This window comes from Convolutriloba macropyga, chromosome 6, assembly GCF_964194025.1.
Source record: "Convolutriloba macropyga chromosome 6, txConMacr16.3, whole genome shotgun sequence".
In the NCBI taxonomy this organism is placed as follows: domain Eukaryota; kingdom Metazoa; phylum Xenacoelomorpha; order Acoela; family Convolutidae; genus Convolutriloba; species Convolutriloba macropyga.
In genome coordinates this window covers 7,678,028-7,698,727 of record NC_134473.1, presented here as the reverse complement: position 1 = coordinate 7,698,727, position 20,700 = coordinate 7,678,028, and the positions used below count along the sequence as shown (strand labels likewise).

The 20,700-nt window shown below is 36.6% G+C and overlaps 1 protein-coding gene across 1 annotated transcript in view; it reads left to right on the top strand.

The window, feature by feature from the left end:
• LOC142340660 (dipeptidyl peptidase 2-like) overlaps positions 1-20,195 on the top strand; it is a gene marked incomplete at its 5' end in the record, with an annotated part of 67,419 nt that extends 47,224 nt beyond the window's left edge. The window contains 2 exons of the mRNA XM_075391350.1: positions 17,133-17,280; positions 19,673-20,195. Of these exons, the coding sequence (XP_075247465.1) occupies positions 17,133-17,280; positions 19,673-20,094 (570 nt within the window). The remainder of the gene's footprint in view (positions 1-17,132; positions 17,281-19,672) is intronic.
• Positions 20,196-20,700: the final 505 nt, after the last annotated feature.

Sequence of the window (20,700 nt, the reverse complement as noted above, 5' to 3'; positions counted from 1 at the left end):
GAAATTTGCTATTATTTCCGAATAATTTTGAATAAGTATATTTGAAAATACGTCTTTTTTGTCGGGTCAAGGAGTTGTTCAAATCGAACCAAACTCGGTATCGAGTATCCCATGGGTAACTAGATTGTAAAACAAAAAGAGTTTTTGGTATAGCTTGCCTAGGAAAAAAGTTAGTAGTTCATACGGAAATTTGCTATTATTTCGAATAATTTTGCGATTATAATTTTAAAAATAGGTCTTTTTTGTCGGGTCAAGGAGTTGTTCAAATCGAACCAAACTCGGTACCGAGTATCCCATGGGTAACTAGATTGTAAAACAAAAAGAATTTTTGGCATAGCTTGCGTAGAAAAAAAGTTAGTTTTTCGTACGGAAATTTGCGAATAATTCGAATAATTAATTTTAATAATAGGTCTTTTTCATTGGGTCAAGGACTTGTCCAAATCTAACCAAACTCGGTATCAAGTATCCCATGGGTGACTAGACTGTAAAACAAAAAGAATTTTTCGTATAGCTTGCCTAGGAAAAAAGTTAGTTTTTCGTACTGAAATTTGCGAATTTCGCAAATAACGAATTTTAAAAATAGGTCTTTTTCATCGGGTCAAGGAGTAGTTCAAAGCAAACCAAATTGTTATCCCAGACTACCAGTAGTATGTAGGTTGTAATGCAAAAAGAATGGTTTGCCTAACTGCCCCACAAAAAAAGTGGATATCTCACACGGAAATTTCGACTTTTTCGCTTACTTTATTTTTAAAAATAGTTAAATTTTATCGGGTCAAGGAGTTGTCCAAATCTAACCAAATTCGGTATCGAGTATTCCATGGGTAACTAGATTCTAAAACAAAAAAAATTTTTGCTAAAGCTTGCGGAGAAAAAAGTTAGTTTTTCGTACGGAAATTTTGATTAATTCGAATAATTAATTTTAAATATTTTTTTAAAAATAGGTCTTTTTGATTAGGTCATAGAGTTGTTCAAAGTGAACCAAACTTGGTATGGAGTATCACCAGTGCAATGAGAGTGTAAAGTAAAAAGAGTTTTTGGTATTGCTTGCCTAGGAAAAGATTTAGTTTTTCATACGGAAATTTGCGATTATTTCAAATAAGTAATTTAAAAAATAGGTCTTTCGAATTAAGTCTTAGAGTTGTCCAAATCAAACCAATTTGATATCTCAGACTACTAGTAGTATGTAGATTGTAGTGCAAAAAGAATGGTTTGCCTTTTTGCCCTACAAAAAAGTAGATATTTCACACGGAAATTTTGGCTTTTTCGCTTATTATATTAAAAATAGGGTTAGTTTTTCAGCTTTGACAATGGAACAAACAGGTCTCGTTTTGAATGAAACTGGCCTTATTTATGAAAGGCGTCGCTCGTCTTCTGTTCCAAATTTTCCTACTTCCACGGTTACTCTCCGCAGCTTGCTCTCTGAGATAAATGCGCTTAAAGAAAAGATCAGACAACTCGAAGAAAGAGTACAAATTTAGAGAGAGCTAATTCGGAAGTTGTTGATCTAACCGGAGACGTGAGTTTTGATTCGACGGTGTCCGTTCATTCAAGTGACATGAGCGAAGAAATTCCAAATGGCATTTAAAGCGACCATAGACATTGATAGACTGAGGTTTAGTTTGAATGGCAATTGTTAATCGGTCTCATGCTAGCAGAAACTTGTGTTTTTATGTTGCTACGTTTAGGTGCAGTTTATTGATACATACTTTCACATTCAAAAAGTTTTGGCAATGCTATATGTGTTCTTATCTGGCCCTCTAATCTTGATATCAGTTCGGCTGTAGTAGTTTAAAAGGTTCTCACTAATTCTCTTATTTTCAGGTACAAGATGCCTTTCAAAATTGAGTTTGTTTTTCTTACTGAAGCGTGCCAGGTCTTGAAGTTATCATTATTTGACCCTCGATGGCGGATGGTATTTCAGGTGAGCCAGAGAATGCAGTTGGAAATAGATGAAAAAGTAACCCTGAAGATTGATAATGTGGACACAGAATGCGTCCTTTTGAAGCATGGAACACCAGCTGCAATGGCGGTTGAATACTAGTCGTTGAGAGAGCTCTATGCGTCATTTTCCGATCAGTGTGAGAGAGACGTGGTTGCAACGCCAAAGAGGGGTGCAAAGTGGACACACAATGCAACTGGAACTCCGACTCCAAACAACATGTCTCAAAGGCCGGAGAATTTGGTTAGAATAATGTTTCTACTGGTTTAGAGTAGTCAGATTATGTATGATGGGTTGCTGAGAGTAGTAAAGGCGGAGAAAACCTAATTGATTAAATGCATTTTTGCTCTGAGAGCTTGCAAAACTTTTTGTCCATAGGTTTTTTAAACTTATAGTGTAACTTTAATAGAAGCTGTCAATGCATTAATTGGTTGTATAGAAATGCAGTAACCATGCCAAAATTGAAGCAATTCTGAAAGAGGACAAACAATTGATCTCTGATTTGATACAGAGTAACCAGAAGGCTGTCGCTGATTGCAACAAGAAATTGGAGCAACAGCTGCAGAGTTTGAAAGCGATTGTGAGTATTTTCGAATCTTTAAAGTAATCTTGTTATAAACTCGATTTAGGAATGTTCATTATAGAGTTTATAACTCTAGAATGTTCATATAGGAATGTTCGTCATCATTGTAGTCACTTAACTCTCAAGACCTATCGATAGAGTATGTTACTTGATTGAGAATAGTTGAGGTTGTCAATTTTTTTAGATAGACGTGCATAGAGAAAAGATTCAGGATGACGCAAGGGATGATCAGACAGAAGACCTTCCGAGCTTTTACAACGACATTGATCTGGAGAGTTTACCAAAGGCTGACAGACCTGAGCAGTATGTTAAAGTCTTGCGAGTGGCACTGTGGGGTGAAAAGGGCCTGCAGAGAGAAATTATTTCACCCACGCGAGACAGTGAAGTGAGAAAGCCTACCTCGCCAAAGAGAACAAAAATTTTCAGAGGTTGAGTTTGTCTTAAAATCTTGACTTAAAAGAGATAATAATGGGGCGGATCTTATTGAAAAAATTGATGGAACAATGAATTGTTAAGATTAACAATTTTTTGCTTTTAATATGTAGTGTAATATGTATTACAAACCTCACTTGAAATTTTTTAGGCCTGATCAAGAAAAACTTTCCCGCTCGTATTTGGCCAGACGCATACTCAGAAGCTCGGACAGCAGCAAACCGATCAGGCATGGACTCCTTGAGGTATAGAAAGAGGAAGAGCGATCCTTTTTGGTGCGATCAACAGAAAAAGAAGGCGGCTAAGAAGTTAAAGAAAAATCAAGGCGCGTCTGACGAAGTATCACCAAATACTGAAGACACCAACAGGGAGAGTCAGGATGAGGAAGATAGTGATGACCATGAAGGTTCTGCAACTGCGATGAATGAGTAACGAGCTTGTTTGGAAGATTTGTTGGAAATATTTTAGATTTAGAGTACTGATTTTCCTTTGAAAGGTGCTTTTTGCAGTGACAGTTGTTTTCTGAGAATGATTTGTTTTGTCAAGATTTGTTTAACTCAGTTTTCTTTACAAGGTGCTCTTTTTCCAATTTGTTTCAATTAATTACAATTACAATGAATTATTAAGTCTAGATTTTCAGGACTTAGTTTTCATGAAAAGGTTAGAGAATTGTTAGAGCTTGTTATTATTTCAAGAAGTTTATTTTCAGTCTCGTTTTTTCAGATTGTTGAAAATGAAAAGAACTCGTCATGATCAAGCGAAAAAAAGCTTCAATACGGATTCTGAAGCTGAAAGGGAAAACGCGGTCAAAGCTCACCTCGTGTCGAGTAATATGGCCTGGTTGTTTGTTGACAAGGAACTCATGCTTTTGAGTTTAAGTAGTACAAAGTGGCCCTCAAAACTCAAGGCATCTCAAAAGCTAAGCATGATTGAGGGAGAGTGCTACGATCTGAAGATAAAGGATAACGAGTACCCCTGTCGCTTGCTCACAAAAGGTCCTGCGAAGAAAGTGGAACAGGAGATGGCACATTACAAGGCGGAGCTTGAAGAAGGAAAACGGCCATCGGACTTGAGAAAGAAAGTGCTCACATCATCGAAAGCTCCAATGTTTGAAGTTGACTTCCTGAGTTCTTCTCGTCCTCCAATAATGACGAGCGCGGAGTTAAGTCTCGGAAAAGACAGAGGACAGACTTCAAATAAATCGAAGTCGAGTGCCAGTCAGCAGCCAGCTGTCGTACAAAGCAACACTTGTGACCAGGTAATTTTTTCAATGGAGAAAAACAAACGTTTTAGGCCAAAAAATACTTAACATTTTGCATGGTGTACTGGCTAACTATCCTAGTTCAATTAGGGAATTGTCCGATCTGACGACTCTTTGCCTGTAGGAACAAGAAGTAGTTGCTTTGTCTCAACCCTGCCCATCTGCCGCTCTCCCTGGTAACAGCGCAGGCAGTGTTGCAGAAGACAATGACTGTGGACCAGATTGCCCGCTCCTCGAAGAATTTCTAGATCAGCATGCTCTAGAAATGAATGAGCTGAGAAAGGCCTTCGAAGAACAGAAAAAGAGAGATGAGACGAGACGAACAAATCTGTGCTCCCGAATTGAGCAGAAAGTAAGTTTGGTCTATGCAAGTTTACTCCATGCGAAGGATTGTTTTATTTCACTTCACCCTATCTAGTAGATTTATCGTGCTTTGACAATAGACCTTGCATTAACCTAGGTAACATCTTTTTTGTTCAGACTATCGAGTTGAAAGAACTGCGTTTGTTGGACGTCCACGGTTTCCGGAGTGTGGACGAACATCCTTCGCGAGCCAGAGGCACTGAAGTAGTTCTGCATGAGGACGAGGATTTAATGTCCATTTACGTGGGAACCGATGTTGGGAAACTTGCCAGAACACTGTTCGATAAGTTATTTGAGGAAAGCGATCGTGGTAACTTCATCCTTGCACCCAGACGAAAAGAAGCTGACGGCCGAACAGAAGCTCCGGAAAACCTTCTTGAAAAATTTCACAGTAAGATTTTTTGTAATTAATTAGTTCTTGTAGACAACTTGTTTTTTCCTTTTTTAAGATTTCCCCTTAACGTTCATTATAAGTCACTAAATTTTGAAATTAAAAAAAGCCACGTAACTATTTGAAAAGTTTTGAAAAAGCATGATTAATAAAGTTCATTCAGCAGTTTTTTTCGTTCAGAAGTGGTGAGGCAGTAGTATTCTGACACCCCAAAGCAAGCGTGTGAAGAAGCAAGGAAGGCTGCGAATCAGTACGGCAAAGACTGTCGCAAAAAGAATGCCAGCGCAAACAACTAAACATTTTATTTTGATTCATTGATTAATTGCAGAAATTCCAGATTTAACTTAGAAAATTACCCTTCGAGTTCATTCGTTCTGTTTCGATAAGATAAACTGATTAATTCTCGCTCGGTCTCAGTCTTTATTTACTTTTTTTTATACAACTTTGTACGTTAATTTATAGCTTATGCAGTAATTTAAAATTGATTTTGAGATTTGCGAACTTTGTTTCATTGCATAATTGCAGACTAAGAAATTTACCCTTGCAGTTCATTTTTCTCCAAGTTCATTTAGCTCGTCTTCACCTTTCCTAAAGAGTTTTACGCTGACAAGATTAAATTAGACTTGGTGAGGCACTTTATGTAAGGCAATGTTCGATTAATGAGAGGTTTTTTTATCTGACTCAATTTTGAGCTTAAGTTTCTTTAAAGCAACTCGTTTTCAAATCTTGTCCAAGCTTTTCCAGTGTGATGATAAGTTGCGAAGAGTAAGTGATTGCGGATGGTCAAGTTGTTCGTCAGCTGCCTAAAGACTTCAATGTATCCCCCGAGTCAATGCTGCCTTTGAATAGTTTCGATGAGTTTGAAAAGCATCTTCAGTATGACAAAAATCTTGCGAAAACCTATGGTAATTTGAAAGAACTTTATCAGCAGTCTGTTGCAGCCGGTTTCAAGATCCTACCAGACAGTTTTGGTGGCTTCGGGTTATTTAGTCACACAGGGAGAGTTCTCAAGCCATCGATCGAACCCCTTAGACCTTTTCCTGTGGGTCTGGTCAAAAACGTCCCTTGCGAGCTTCAAGATGAAAAGTCAGATCTCTCGGTTATGCGTGGTGAGTTGGATACCGATGAGTTGGTTTTGCTTGGCCCAATTCGTTTCGCCAATCACTCATGCTCGCCTAATACTCAATTCTTCCTCGGTTACACCAGCCCCTTGCTTCAGCATAATAAATGCGTTTTTCTTAAAGTAATTAGCTCGATACAGCCCTTTGAAGAAATCACTGTAAGTTATGGTTCAAACTACTTCAAAAACGGTCGACTGAAGTGTAGATGTCCACATAAAGATAAACATATTGTTTCCCCGGGAAATCCTCAGGAGTCTTTTACGCCCCCAGTTGCAAGCCCTTCTCCGAAATGCACCGAGTTACCGGCTACACCAATTGATTTGTTTCAAAGTTCAACTCAAAACGAAAGTTTCCAGACACAATATTCAGCAAGTCAATCAAGTGCTGGAACCCCTAACCTGCTGGAAGTGGAGAGAAAAAGAGGAATTTTAACTCAGAGAAAAAGGAAAAGACGAATAGTCGATACAGCGAGTCGACAAATACGGACATTTATCCATCAGGTAGATTCCAGTTAGTCCTCAGAGTTGGAAAGTGTGCTTGACGAAAATGAGATGAATACCACAGATCATGCAACTCCAGATAGCATTGAAAATGAACCTGAAGATGCTTCTTGTGAAGATGCATCTTCAGTTTCTAAATCGGAGTCCGACGAAGACTCAAGAAAAGAATCTGAAACCGAGGAAGACCAGTTTGTGTTCTCACAAGACCCCTTGAGTTGTAACACGAATGTTAATGCTCATAACGCATCAATGGGATTGTATGGAATTGCTGCGCGACATTGTTTGCCTGACAAAGCCTTATTTGACCTCCTGACATGGCATAAAATTTTTCACCCGCGAGACATTTTACCAGCCCCAAATTACATTAAAAATGAAACGAACAAATTAACAGAGCGATACATTGCAGGGACAGAAACTAACGGCACGGGAGAAGTAATTTTCTTGAGTTTTGCTGATAAACTTCAAGAAAATGTTGAAAAATACATAACAGAAATTTTAGCTTATGCTAATCCTGATACGAAAACAGATCTAAAGCTCACAGCCCTTTTTGATGGAAATGCTCTTAATGTGAAACTTATCCTCAATACGGATGGAGTTAGGGTTCAAGAGTCTAGTGATTGCTCAGCCTATCCTGTTTGGGTAGCTCTGGCTGACTTGCCACCGAAATTGCGTTCTTCCTTTGATAACATCCATCTATGTTCGTTGTGGTATGGCAAAGGAAGTATAGATTGGGATTCCATATTTAAACACTATCTGTCTGAAGTATCAAAAGACAGGAAAATTAAAGTGAATGGGGTTGACTACGAGCTGAAATTTCAAACTGTTTTTGTAATACTAGATCTTGTGTGCAAGCACGATGTCCTGCAAATGAAAAAATTTAATGGATATTGTGGATGCGGCTTGTGTACCATGCGAGGTGTTCAAAGATATCCAGGCGGTCGATCTTATCCAAATAATCAATCGTTCACAATGCGTGATCCTGGGATGCACGAGTACCTAGTAAGGCAGTTTGAGAGTGGGAGTGTTGAAGAAAGAAAAGCTAGAAAGGAGAAGGACCCAGAGATTGATAGACTCGGAGTTAAGGGGCGATCATATTTATTTAAAGTTATTCCTAATCTTCCATTAACCTGTCCCGTTGACACAATGCACCAGTGTCTTAAAGGAGTTGCAAATGACATTATCAACTTTTTTGCTGAGCAACTGAGCAACGATGAGGTACAGAAAATTGATGACGCAACAAAACAAGTTATTTTGCCCACCGATTTCAAGCGATCAGTCAGGTCATTGCGATCCCGTGAGCACTTCAAAGCCAACGAACTCAAAACTTTTTTGCTGTATTTTGCCCCAATAGTGTTCCAAAATTTTCCAGAAAACTCTTTGGCGCATGAATCCAATTTACAAAATCTCATATACTTAATCTTCGCACTCCGCTCTATGTACGAAAGTGTTGACGAGGCCAAGCTTTGTGGTTACCTGTTAGAAGCTTTCTGCTACAACATGTCCATCCGCTATCCTTTAAAGAAATTCGACTCAATTAATTTCCATCTGCTCCGACATCTAGCATGGCAGTGCAAATTCTTCGGGCCCTTGTGGACTACGTCTGCAACTATGTTTGAAAGTGCCAATAATCACCTCATAAAGACTTTAACTGGCACTGTTAATACCTGCAGCCTTATAGTAAAGCGATATATTCGCAATAGACAGTTCGATAGCACGGAGGTGAAGAACGATATTCTTACCGGATTCCTTGAAGCTTTGAGGGGTAAATCAAGCGGCTTTAAAGACGATTTCTCAATGAAGCGAAACAATGTACTCTCAAATTTTCAAAAGCAATTTCCCGAGGCTCGTTTGTTTTGCAGACACCGAGGAAAATTCTACCTGGACAGCCAATTGTATACAAGATCTGAGGCAAACAGTTTTGTTTCACTTTCTGAGGAGAACGAAATTTTTGTCGGCCAGATTTTGTTGTTCCTTGAGAAAGAGTCGGTGATTTTGTGTGCTGTTCAGCTCTACGACATTCCTGACAAACTTGCGTTAGATCTGTCGTCAACTGAGTTTCACGGACAAGACAACAAACTTAAGCCTCTTGGCTATCGTGTAGAAAAGTCGACCGAAGTTCGAGTTTTCAAGTGCTGTTCAATAAACAACAAACTTATTCTCTTCCCTTTTCTCAACAACCTTTACTTTATTAATGTGCTCACCCATTTCGAGCACGATTAAGGTTGAATTAGACTTGAAGCAATCCAGACTTCTTTGTAGTTTTCCTAAAACTCTGTAATTTTCCTAAAATTCTCTTTCAGTATTTTTCGTAAAACTCTGCCAGAGCAAATTGTTTAATTTCTTTATAGATTGAATCGATGTTAATGGTTTAGTTGCCATTTAGTGCAAAAGTATTCCTCCGTTATGTCAGATTGATATTGAATTAGACGTTATTGAATCTAGACTTCGATCATTATTTTGTTAAAACTTAGACTTTAAAAGTTTTTAATGGTTCAAGGAACTGTTCAAAGTGAACCAAATGGATATCCCAGACTACCAGGTTGTAGTGCGAAAAGAATGGTTTGCCTAACTGACCTACAAAAATGTAGATATCTCACACGGAAACTTCGACTTTTTCGCTGACTTTATTTTAAAAAATAGTTAAATTTTATCGGGTCAAGCAGGAGTTGTCCAAATCGAACCAAACTCGGTATTGAGTATTCCATGGGTATCTAAATTGTAAAACAAAAAGAATTTTTGCTATAGTTTGCCTAGGAAAAAAGTCTATTTCAGTCTTACTATTATTCTAAGGTGAGGGCCTTGGGCCCGCATGAGATGCACCCCCCTGCCCCGTTGAGACGCCGGTTAGTCGGTTTCCCCCCGCTGGGATTTTTTTGTGCACCTCATGTTGGGGACGTAGTTGGCGTGCGGTCGATTTTTGGTTTCTCTTCGGTCTGGTTCAAAATCTTCGGTCGGATTGTAAACTTGCGAATTTCGCGAATGACGAATTTTAAAAATAGGTCCTTTCATCGGGTCAAGGAGTTGTCCAAATCAAACCAATCCCGGTATGGAGTATCCCATATGTACCTAGAGCCTAAAACAAAAAAAATTTTTGCTATAGCTTGCGTAGAAAAAAAGTTTTTCGTACGGAAATTTGCGATTAATTCGAATAATTAATTTTAAAAATAGGTCTTTTTCATTGGGTCAAGGACTTGTCCAAATCTAACCAAACTCGGTATCGAGTATCCCATGGGTAACTAGATTGTAAAACAAAAAGAATTTTTGGTATAGCTTGGCTAGGAAAAAAGTTAGATTTTCGTACGGAAATTTGCGATTAATTCGAATAATTAATTTTAAATAATTTTTAAAAATAGGTCGTTTTGATTAGGTCAAAAAGTTGTTGAAATCAATCCAAACTTAGTATGGAGTATCCCCTGTTTATATAGAGTGTCAAACAAAAAGAATTTTTACTATAGCTTGCGTAGAAAAAAAGTTAGTTTTTCGTACGGAAATTTGCGATTAATTCGAATAATTAATTTTAAAAATAGGTCTTTTTCATTGGGTCAAGGACTTGTCCAAATCTAACCAAACTCGGTATCGAGTATCCCATGGGTAACTAAATTGTAAAACGAAAAGAATTTTTGGTATAGCTTGGCTAGGAAAAAAGTTAGATTTTCGTACGGAAATTTGCGATTAATTCGAATAATTAATTTTAAATAATTTTTAAAAATAGGTCGTTTTGATTAGGTCAAAAAGTTGTTGAAATCAATCCAAACTTAGTATGGAGTATCCCCTGTTTATATAGAGTGTCAAACAAAAAGAATTTTTACTATAGCTTGCGTAGAAAAAAGTTAGTTTTTCGTACGGAAATTTGCGATTAATTCGAATAATTAATTTTAAAAATAGGTCTTTTTCATTGGGTCAAGGACTTGTCCAAATCTAACCAAACTCGGTATCGAGTATCCCATGGGTAACTGGATTGTAAAACAAAAAGAATTTTTGGTATAGCTTGGCTAGGAAAAAAGTTAGATTTTCGTACTGAAACTTGCGATTAATTCGAATAATTAAATTTAAATAATTTTTAAAAAAAGGTCGTTTTGATTAGGTCAAAAAGTTGTTGAAATCAATCCAAACTTAGTATGTAGTATCCCTTGTTTATATAGAGTGTCAAACAAAAAGAATTTTTACTATAGCTTGCGTGGAAAAAAAGTTAGTTTTTCGTACGGAAATTTGCGATTAATTCGAATAATTAATTTTAAAAATAGGTCTTTTTCATTGGGTCAAGGACTTGTCCAAATCTAACCAAACTCGGTATCGAGTATCCCATGGGTAACTGGATTGTAAAACAAAAAGATTTTTTGGTATAGCTTGGCTAGGAAAAAAGTTAGATTTTCGTACGGAAATTTGCGACTAATTCGAATAATTAATTTTAAATAATTTTTAAAAATAGGTCTTTTTCATTGGGTCAAGGAGTTGTTGAAAGTGAACCAAATTGTTATCCCAGACTACCAGTAGTATATAGGTTGTAGTGCAAAAAGAATGGTTTGCCTAACTGCCCTACAAAAAAAGTAGATATCTCACACGGAAATTTCGACGTTTTCGCTTATTAAATTTTAGAAAATAGTTAAATTTGGTCGGATCTTAGAGTTGTTGAAAGCGAAGCAAATTAATATTCCAGACTACCAGTAGTATGTAGGTTGTAGTGCAAAAAGAATGGTTCGCCTAACTGCCCTACAAAAAAAGAAGATATCTCAAACAGAAATTTCGACGTTTTCGCTGACTTTATTTTAAAAAATAGTTAAATTTTATCGGGTCAAGGAGTTGTCCAAATCTAACCAAACTTGGTATTGAGTATCCCATGGGTAACTAGACTGTAAAACAAAAAGAATTTTTGGTATAGCTTGCCTAGGAAAAAAGTTAGTTTTTCATACGGAAATTTGCGAATTTCGCAAATAATGAATTTTAAAAATAGGTCTTTTTCATTGGGTCAAGGACTTGTCCAAATCTAACCAAACTCGGTACCGAGTATCCCATGGGTAACTAGATTGTAAAACAAAAAGAATTTTTGGTATAGCTTGCCTAGGAAAAAAGTTATTATTTCATACGGAAATTTCCGATTAATTCGAATAATTTTGCGATTATAATTTTAAAAATAGGTCTTTTTCGTCGGGTCAAGGAGTTGTTAAAATCGAACCAAACTCGGTATCAAGTATCCCATGGGTAACTAGATTGTAAAACAAAAAGAATTTTTGGTATAGCTTGCCTAGGAATAAAGTTAGTATTTCATACGGAAATTTGCGAATTTCGCAAATAACGAATTTTAAAAATAGGTCTTTTTCATTGGGTCAAGGAGTTGTTCAAAGCGAATCAAATTGATATCCCATACTACCAGCAGTATGTAGGTTGTAGTGCGAAAAGAATGGTTCGCCTAACTGCCCTACAAAAAAGTTGATATCTCACACGGAAATTTTGACTTTTTCGCTTATTAAATTTTAGAAATTAGTTAAATTTGGTCGGATCTTAGAGTTGTTGAAAGCGAACCAAAGCAATATTCCAGACTACCAGTAGTATGTAGGTTGTAGTGCGACAAGAATGGTTCGCCTAACTGCCCTACAAAAAAGTTGATATCTCACACGGAAATTTTGACTTTTTCGCTTATTAAATTTTAGAAATTAGTTAAATTTGGTCGGATCTTAGAGTTGTTGAAAGCGAACCAAATTAATATTCCAGACTACCAGTAGTATGTAGGTTGTAGTGCAAAAAGAATGGTTCGCCTAACTGCCCTACAAAAAAAGTAGATATCTCACACGGAAATTTCGACGTTTTCGCTCATTAAATTTTAGAAATTAGTTAAATTTGGTCGAATCTTAGAGTTGTTGAAAGCGAACCAAAGCAATATTCCAGACTACCAGTAGTATGTAGGTTGTAATGCAAAAAGAATGGTTCGCCTAACTGCCCTACAAAAAAAGTAGATATCTCACACGGAAATTTCGACGTTTTCGCTGACTTTATTTTAAAAAATATTTAAATTTTATCGGATCTGTATGCATTTCTATGTATCTTTTTGATGATTTATGTATAGTGTTTAAATTTCTGCTGTTATTTTATTTAATTTGTATTATTTTGTTTGGAGATGGAGTTTGAGCCCGGTTTTTTTTACCGAATGCTCTGCTCAAAATCTCCTATAGTTGTTTGTTTGTAACTCCGCCGTAGCCGGTCCCCAGCCCGGTTGAGAGAAGGAGGAGGGAAACACACCCAGAACATACTGGAAAATCTCAAAGAGTTGTTTGTTAATTCAACTGTAGATTTTTTCCGACAGTATTTAACCTAATTCAGCTCTCAAAATTTATTAAAAATGTTAATTTTCAGCTGTAGGAAGATCTTCCCGGATAATAACGGGGAAAAGAGTGTAAAGAGTGTAATAGTGGTGTAAGAGTGTAATTATTAAAATTTTAATCAAAAATTGAGAGTGGAAGAGTGTAAAAATAAAATAAATACACTTTTATTCCAATTATAAGGACCGGGGAAAAGAGTGTAAAGAGTGTAAAAATAAAAAAATTACACCCCCATTTCTCCGCTTAATTAGCGGTGTAAGAGTGTAATTATCAAGAGTGTAATTTTGAAATTAAGAGTGGAAGAGTGTAAAAATAATTTAAAGGTGGAATGTTAAAAGTGTAAAAAGAATTTAAAGGTGTAAAACTAAAAGTGTAAAAGAAAATTGAAGGTTGGATTTTACACTCTTATTTTTTAAAATTACACTCTTAAAATTACACTCTTACACCGCTAATTAAGCGGAAAAATAGGGGGTAATTTTTTTATTTTTACACTCTTTACACTCTTTTCCCCGTTTTTTTCCGGGAAAATCCTCCCCCCGGGCTATTGCTTATAACGTGGCCAGCATGAAGGCTCCTTCATAGTTCCGGATCTAAAAGAACCAACATTGTATCAAAAATCTGCAGTGATTTTTTTAAAAAATTAATTATAAATCTTGAAAGGAAAAAGTGATTAACTCCATAATTTCCTTCTGGCTAATGGGAAGAAGACCACTACAATTGAACTAGCTAGTTCCATTCATTCAACTATTGTGGCAAAATAGTCCAGCTGCGAGAACTGTTTGATCTTTGTGATGCTTAAAGAAGTATAATACTGAGAATTAGATCATTACCTGTGTTGAGTGAATGAACTGGCAATTTAGCAGACCCAAAATTGAGGACAGTCGACGCTCTTGTTTTTCACTTTCAAAAAAAAAGAATTTTGCCTGCCTTTTTCTTATATAAAAATTTTATAGGGATCAAAGTTTCTTCTTTAAAACGTCTCTCAACCAAATCCCATTCTTAAAATAACACTTTCGTAACACTCCCAAAAAAAAATTCTCCTAAAAAATGTCTTCTTCCTTTAATAAGCGAGAGAGCCTGAGGTTGAGTTTCAGGATGAACCAAATTGACAGACCTTCATCTGAGGTGATATTGACAGCGATGAAACAACTCAAGATTAAAATGAACTTACTGAAGTGCAGAATAAAAGACAAACATTCACAAAACATGTACAAAGTCCAACCAACAATGTAAGACCAATCGTTATTTCCATTGATCCAAGACAACCACAAACACAATTTGCAAGAGCAATCGCCTTGTATTTTGAGAAATCAAGATAAAACATATGAGAGAACTGAAAAACAACGCCAATTTTTTCACTCAACCAGAGGACATTGCTTCAAGAAAATGTAAAATGCTGTCACTAAACCTAAATCAGGCTTTTCCAAAAGCCACTGTGAATGCCAGAAACACACTTCCCAAGCCTAAAACAAAGTTTCGTCATTGTGAACCTTCATCACAGCATTACAGAAGATGAGGTAACGGAAGAACTCCTAAGCAACAACGGAATGAATGTCAGCCAAATTTCAAGAATAACAGGTCGATCAACTGGCCAACTAATACGTGTGGTTACGGACTCAAGAAAACAAGCCAGCACGGTTCAAAAACATGGCTTTAAAATAGGCTAGCAGCAATACCGATGTGCAGCAAGACAAGAACCACCCCATGAATGCAATGTTTGAAGAAAAAGTGCGGATTGTTCAAACTGTGGTGGTGCTCATGCGACAGTTTATCGCAGCTGTCTAGCATATCAGCACATTTTTGCTGAGGCTGCGGAAAACGTAAACGAGAATAACTCTTTGCCCTAGCCAACAAATTCGAACCTCAAGCAAACAGTGAGTTTTTACCATCAACTTAGGAAAATGGCTGTTGTAGTATCCGAAATTTTGAACACAATACGAACAGTTGTCAACACCATGTCCTACAGCGACAAAATAAATATTGTCTCAAACAGCGTCTCGTCTCACGCATCTTCATTGAAAAAAATTGATGTCAAAAGAATACATGAGAGCACTTGTAAGAGCGCAAATGCAGTTCCTGTCCTAATGATATAGACAAACAACCTATCAATCAGATGAAACTTTTCCCAAGATGGATAAACTCAAAGTCGTGCAATAAAACAGTCGTATCACTTTTACGCATTTCAACCATTTTCAAGAATCAGAAGATCGAGGCAGCGATCACAGCATTAAGCTTTTAACAATGAGTCTCAAAGCGGAATTTTTCAAGTGAAACTGAAAACCAACTATAGAGAGTTTAGAGAAAACGCACGAAAATTATACAGATCATCAAATCTTTGGCCTGCGCATTATCGGAAACAGGATGATATATATATATATATATATATATATATATATATATATATATATATATATGTATATATGTATATATATATATATATATATATATATATATATATATATATATATATATATATATCAGTTCAACAGCAGTTTAGTTGATCTAAAACACAAATCTTTGGAAGACTCTTGCATCAACAAGAAAGAGTACCACTACAGTATCGACACACAGAAACTGATAAAAACGAAGAGAAGAAGGCAAAAGGAGCTGCTCAAAACTCCTTTAGGCAATGACTATGCATTTTTAAAAACGAAAATAAATTAACTACAGAGAAATTAAACAATCGATAAGGCAGTCAGCAGACAGAAAAAGAGCAAAAACTTTGGAAATTGCAAATGTTAAGGGCAGATAATGTTTCGGGAGAGCAATAAAGGAACTAACGAATGAAACGGAACCCAAACAAAAACCAGCAGAAAAACCAAGTTTACTTTACAAAGGTTGCATGGCGGTCGCAGACCAGGCGAAAAGCGAAATGTTCGTACTGCTCCTAAAAGACACGATGAAAAATCAAATAAAAGAATCATCAAAAAATTCTGAACAATCCGAGAACATTGAAGATAAAACCAAAAAATAATTGAAACAAACGGTCACAGTGAACAGCTTGGCATTGTGGTTACAAGAAAAAAATTTGGTGAAATCTTAAAAAGGTAGGAAAAACGGGGCCTTATAAAATCTGCTACAAACTCATCAAAGAATTACCTAAGAGTGTTAAAGCCCCCACATGTGTCTAAGCTCCATAAACAAGCTACCTATCTAGCTCCACAAAAAACTCGTATAATTCAGTTAAATGGAGAGAATCCCAGAATAAAACGATACCAAATCAAGACGAAAATCGATCAAAAGCTGAAAACTTCCAACAAATTATTCCTACATGTTGCCTAGCCAAAAATGTGAAACTGTTGTGAAAAGCATTGATTTCGAACAGTGTGAATGTCAAAAAGACTCAGTGTGCTTACAGAAAACACCGCTGGAATACAGAAAACCTCATTAAACTCACTCCGCACCATAGCGAGGCCTTCCAGTAGCACTAAATGGTTGCCTGGGAGTGCTTGGATGTCGGGCAAACGTTCGATGCTGTATGGCGCCTAAAACATTTTCACAAACTAAACTCATTTGGGCTAAATAATTCAGTCATAAAGTTCCTTTGTGAAGATAAATTTAACGGTCAGTGTTAGTTTCAGCCCAACAACTGGAGTACCTCAAGGACGCGTAATTGCTCTTATTCCTTTCTCATGTACGTCAGTCGTTTGCCTCAAATAAAAACCGAAATCTAACAGTTCGCTGACAATTTTGTCCTCTACTATAGGTCACAATCCACCAAATTAATTCAAAAACATCTCCAATCATCACTGATCAGTCTTATTGATTGACGTGACTCACTGCAAATAATAATTGGACTGGTCTGGTGAAACAACGTTTAGTTATGTACCGGTGCTTTTTCTGTAATACAGAAGCTGAATAATTACCTTCGGGCAAAAAACAGAGTTTTGAGAGGACTTTTGTTAGACCTATGAAAAGAGCGAAAAGACCCTGATTGACCGAAAATGCCTATGAAAAGACTTTTAATAAACCTATGAAAAAAATTTGACTGGACTTATGAAAAGAATTCGCCTCGAAATAACTGGTGTACTCGACCGTTTGAATTAATTCAAAAATTATCACCCCCCCCCCCCTATTTGGAATTACTAGTTCTTTTCTTAAATTCCAGGTCTAGACTAGGGATAGAGGCTGACAACATTGGGTTCATAAACGTTTTAAGCTTTCTACGCCTGGGGGAGGGGGTTGTTAAAATTTCCCTCTTGTTAACTACTGTTTCTTTTGTGTTGAGGTTACAAACCTGGTATACAATGCGACAAAGGACCAGACGTGTTTCGATCAGTACGTGTTGTACATCTACTGTGCAGACCCCACTGGATGTGGACTGGGAAATGACGCCAAGGCATGGGACTTCCAAGTGTGCTACGAACTCAACCTCGGTAACATCCGTTCAATTTTATTTGAAAAAAAAAGAACCCGGGTCGAGGTGTCACTGCCATTCAACGCAAAAATATGTAAGATAAGCGGTGAATGCGGTGAAATTACATAAATCATGCGGTGAATGCGGTGGAAAAAAATTTTATCGCATGGTAGCGCTGAAATTACATAATTTCACCGCTGGGTTTAGCGGTGAAATTACATAAATTCACCGCTTCGAAAAAAAGTGTACGAATTATGTAAGATAAGCGGTTAATGCGGTGAAATTACATAAATTCACCGCTAAACTTAGTGGTGAACTTACATTAATTCACCGCTTAGAAAAAAATGTTAAAGATGTTTGAGATCAGCAAAGAATGCGGTGAAATTAATGGTGAGTGTGAAAGAAATTGTTAGATTTGCCTTCCCACAAAAACTGCCCCTTAATCTTACATCTTTTTGACACTTTTTTCTAAGCGGTGAATTTATGTAATTTCACCACTAGAGTAAGCGGTGAACTTACAAAAATTTACCACATTTCACCGCTAAAATATGTAATTTCACCGCTAAAAACTGCAAATCTTACAAAAATTCACCGCGCATGTTTTGCAGAAAGTAGAGTGAATTCGATTTATATTCAAACAAAAAATAATAGCATTTAGTGAGAGATGGCGCAGTGGAAGAAGAAGTTGATGACATGCAGGAGGTGAGAGGTTCGTACCCTTGTATGGGCGGTGAAATAACATATTTTAGCTGTGAATTGTGGTGAGTTTTTGTAAGATCACCGCTTAGTCTAGCGGTGAACTTACATAATTTCACCGCATTCACCGCATTTCACCGCAAAATTACGTACGAAATTTGCGGTGAAAAAACTAACTTTTCACCGCTTATTTTACATATTTTTGCATTTTTTTCTCGACCCGGGAAATGAAGCATGTAAATTTTTATTCAAGCATGTAAATTTCTCGACCTTAACCATAGGTTAAACATTTACATTACCATCAATAAGAATTATAAGAATCACATCACGAGGTATCATTTGAACAACTGTAAGGAAAATTCACATTTGTCTGTTCGTTTCTGTTTATTCTATCTTATTCTGTTTATAACTTATCGTTGAACTTGTTGACCTTATGCGACATGGTAGTTTATTCAATTTTTGACGCGTTTCAATAACAACGATATGTCGCCATGTTCTGTACGTTTTTGTATCTGAAAAATGAGCTTTTTCTTTTTTTTCTGTTCCAATCAATTCTCATGTGGCTAGCAACTTTTAAATCCTCTCCAATGCGTCCAGTTTTTATGTAGCTCAAGCAATCTAATAAACTGAAATAATTAAAGCAGCTAGCAAAATATCAGTTTCCAGCAAAAGATTGTTTTCGACAGTGATTATGTTTTCTGTGCATAGAGAAAACTTTAATTCTCAGATCATTTCTGGATTTTATACGCTGGACTTTTTCGCTGACTAAGTTGTAAAAATCCCACTGACTGAAAAAAGTGAGAGTACAACGGATTTTTTTAATACTCAAGCTTGTTTTACTAGGATGTGAGATCTGCATAGGAGTAGATGATTAATGGCTAAGGCCGAATTCCGCAGTGCAATCATTAAATGAGTTATCAAATGTCAGTTCGGAATCAAGATAAACTCCTAGATATCGGCACTTTCCAGCAGCTCTTATAGCGATAATTTGTATAAAATATTCGCCTTTCTTTAAAAAATATCCTCGTTTTGTCCGAACATCCCGTGTTTATCTCTTACCACCCGAAAAGATGTGGGTGATTTGTTTTTAAAAAATTAACAATATCGTAAATGTATCGAAAAACGATCGGGATTTCAAAAGGTGCTCTCTCTGGTAAATACTACTAATGGTTTCAATTAATAACAGCTTCATTCATTGATCGGTATTAAAGCTTTAAATAGTTTTCTTTCTTTGGCGGCGTTCCGCAATTTTCAGCGTAGTTGATTAATTAGAATGTTCTTACTCCATGCGTGATTGTCATCTAATTCAATGAAGTTTTTCAGCAACGTAAAAAGGGAAAATTCAAAATGATTTCTCCATCACTTTATATAATCTTCTCTTGAAAAAATACACTTGAAGTTGCTGGTTCCTATCTTCACCTTCGACTATATTAGAGATAATGAACTGAAACGTTTTTTTACAAAAAAGTCTGGCGGTTCCTAACGTGTCACAGAGAAAATGCTGACGATTTCTCAAATTTTCAAAGTTAACTTACCGTTTCTTGCGTTATAAAAGGCTTTGGCACGTTTTAAAACCGACCATTTTACTACTTATACCAATGATACCGACAAAACCGAGCTTTTTGAAGCTTTCTCACGTTTGAAATCAAACAAATCAAAGATTTACAAACTTTTCGAAATATTTGTTCGGTCTTGGGTCAATCAATTTTCTTCAGCTCTGGGGAGTTCGTCTAAGACAAGCATGTTCCCTGACTTGCCCTTCTCGGACGCAGACAGAGATGAGTACTGTACTAAAAAGTACGGTATAACCAGCAGACACAACTGGTTCGGTATCAACTACTGGGGTTCCAACGTCTGGTCCAGTTCTAACATCATCTGGAGCAATGGGTTTTTGGATCCATGGCACGGCGCCGGCATCTTATCAAGCGATGATCCAGACCTTCCAACGGTGATCCTGAATCTGGGCGCGCATCATTTGGATCTCCGGGCTCCGAATGCGAAAGATCCAGCGTCGGTGACTCAAGCGAGGCAAAAAGAGGAAGAGTTGATTGGGGAGATATTGGAAAAATCTAGAAAGAACAAGAGTGCCAACAAGAATGGTTACAAAGGTCAAGCCAAGAAAGGAATTAAATTCTAGTCCGACAACAGAAACGCCTGTTGCTTTCAACATAATATCTGGAAAATTGTATTTTTCTACCTAAAATATTAATTAAATTGTACTCTATGGTGTATTAAAAATATATTCAAAAAGAAACGGTTCATTAAAAAAAAACCTTTGGCCTCCTACAAAAAAAAAACGCTTAGCGCGTTGTAGACATATCTATCGAACTCAAAATTAAAGCTGTCAATTTCAAATCACTAATTAGTGTCCCCCTCGCCCATAGAAAAAATCGTTTTCATCACAATATGTGAAAATAACTAACTCGTGTTTTTGCACCGATAAGTTGTTGTTTGATATAGTACGTGAACAACATGATAATACCTCCTCGCATTTTTTTCACTTTGCGTAACTGGTGTCCACAATCAAACCACAAAAAATGTAAAACAAAATCATGGATTTCGTCATTCGTATTTACGGGTAACGTAACCACTGACACTGGTTTGAACATTTAATTATTGACGGAATTCTTCAATTAGCTTAAATCTTTGTTACTCGAACTTACTTTCTAATTACTTAAGCTTTAATTGTTCTCGTAAGTCGTGATATGTATATTGTTGCAAATCTGCTAATTGTCTACCTAAT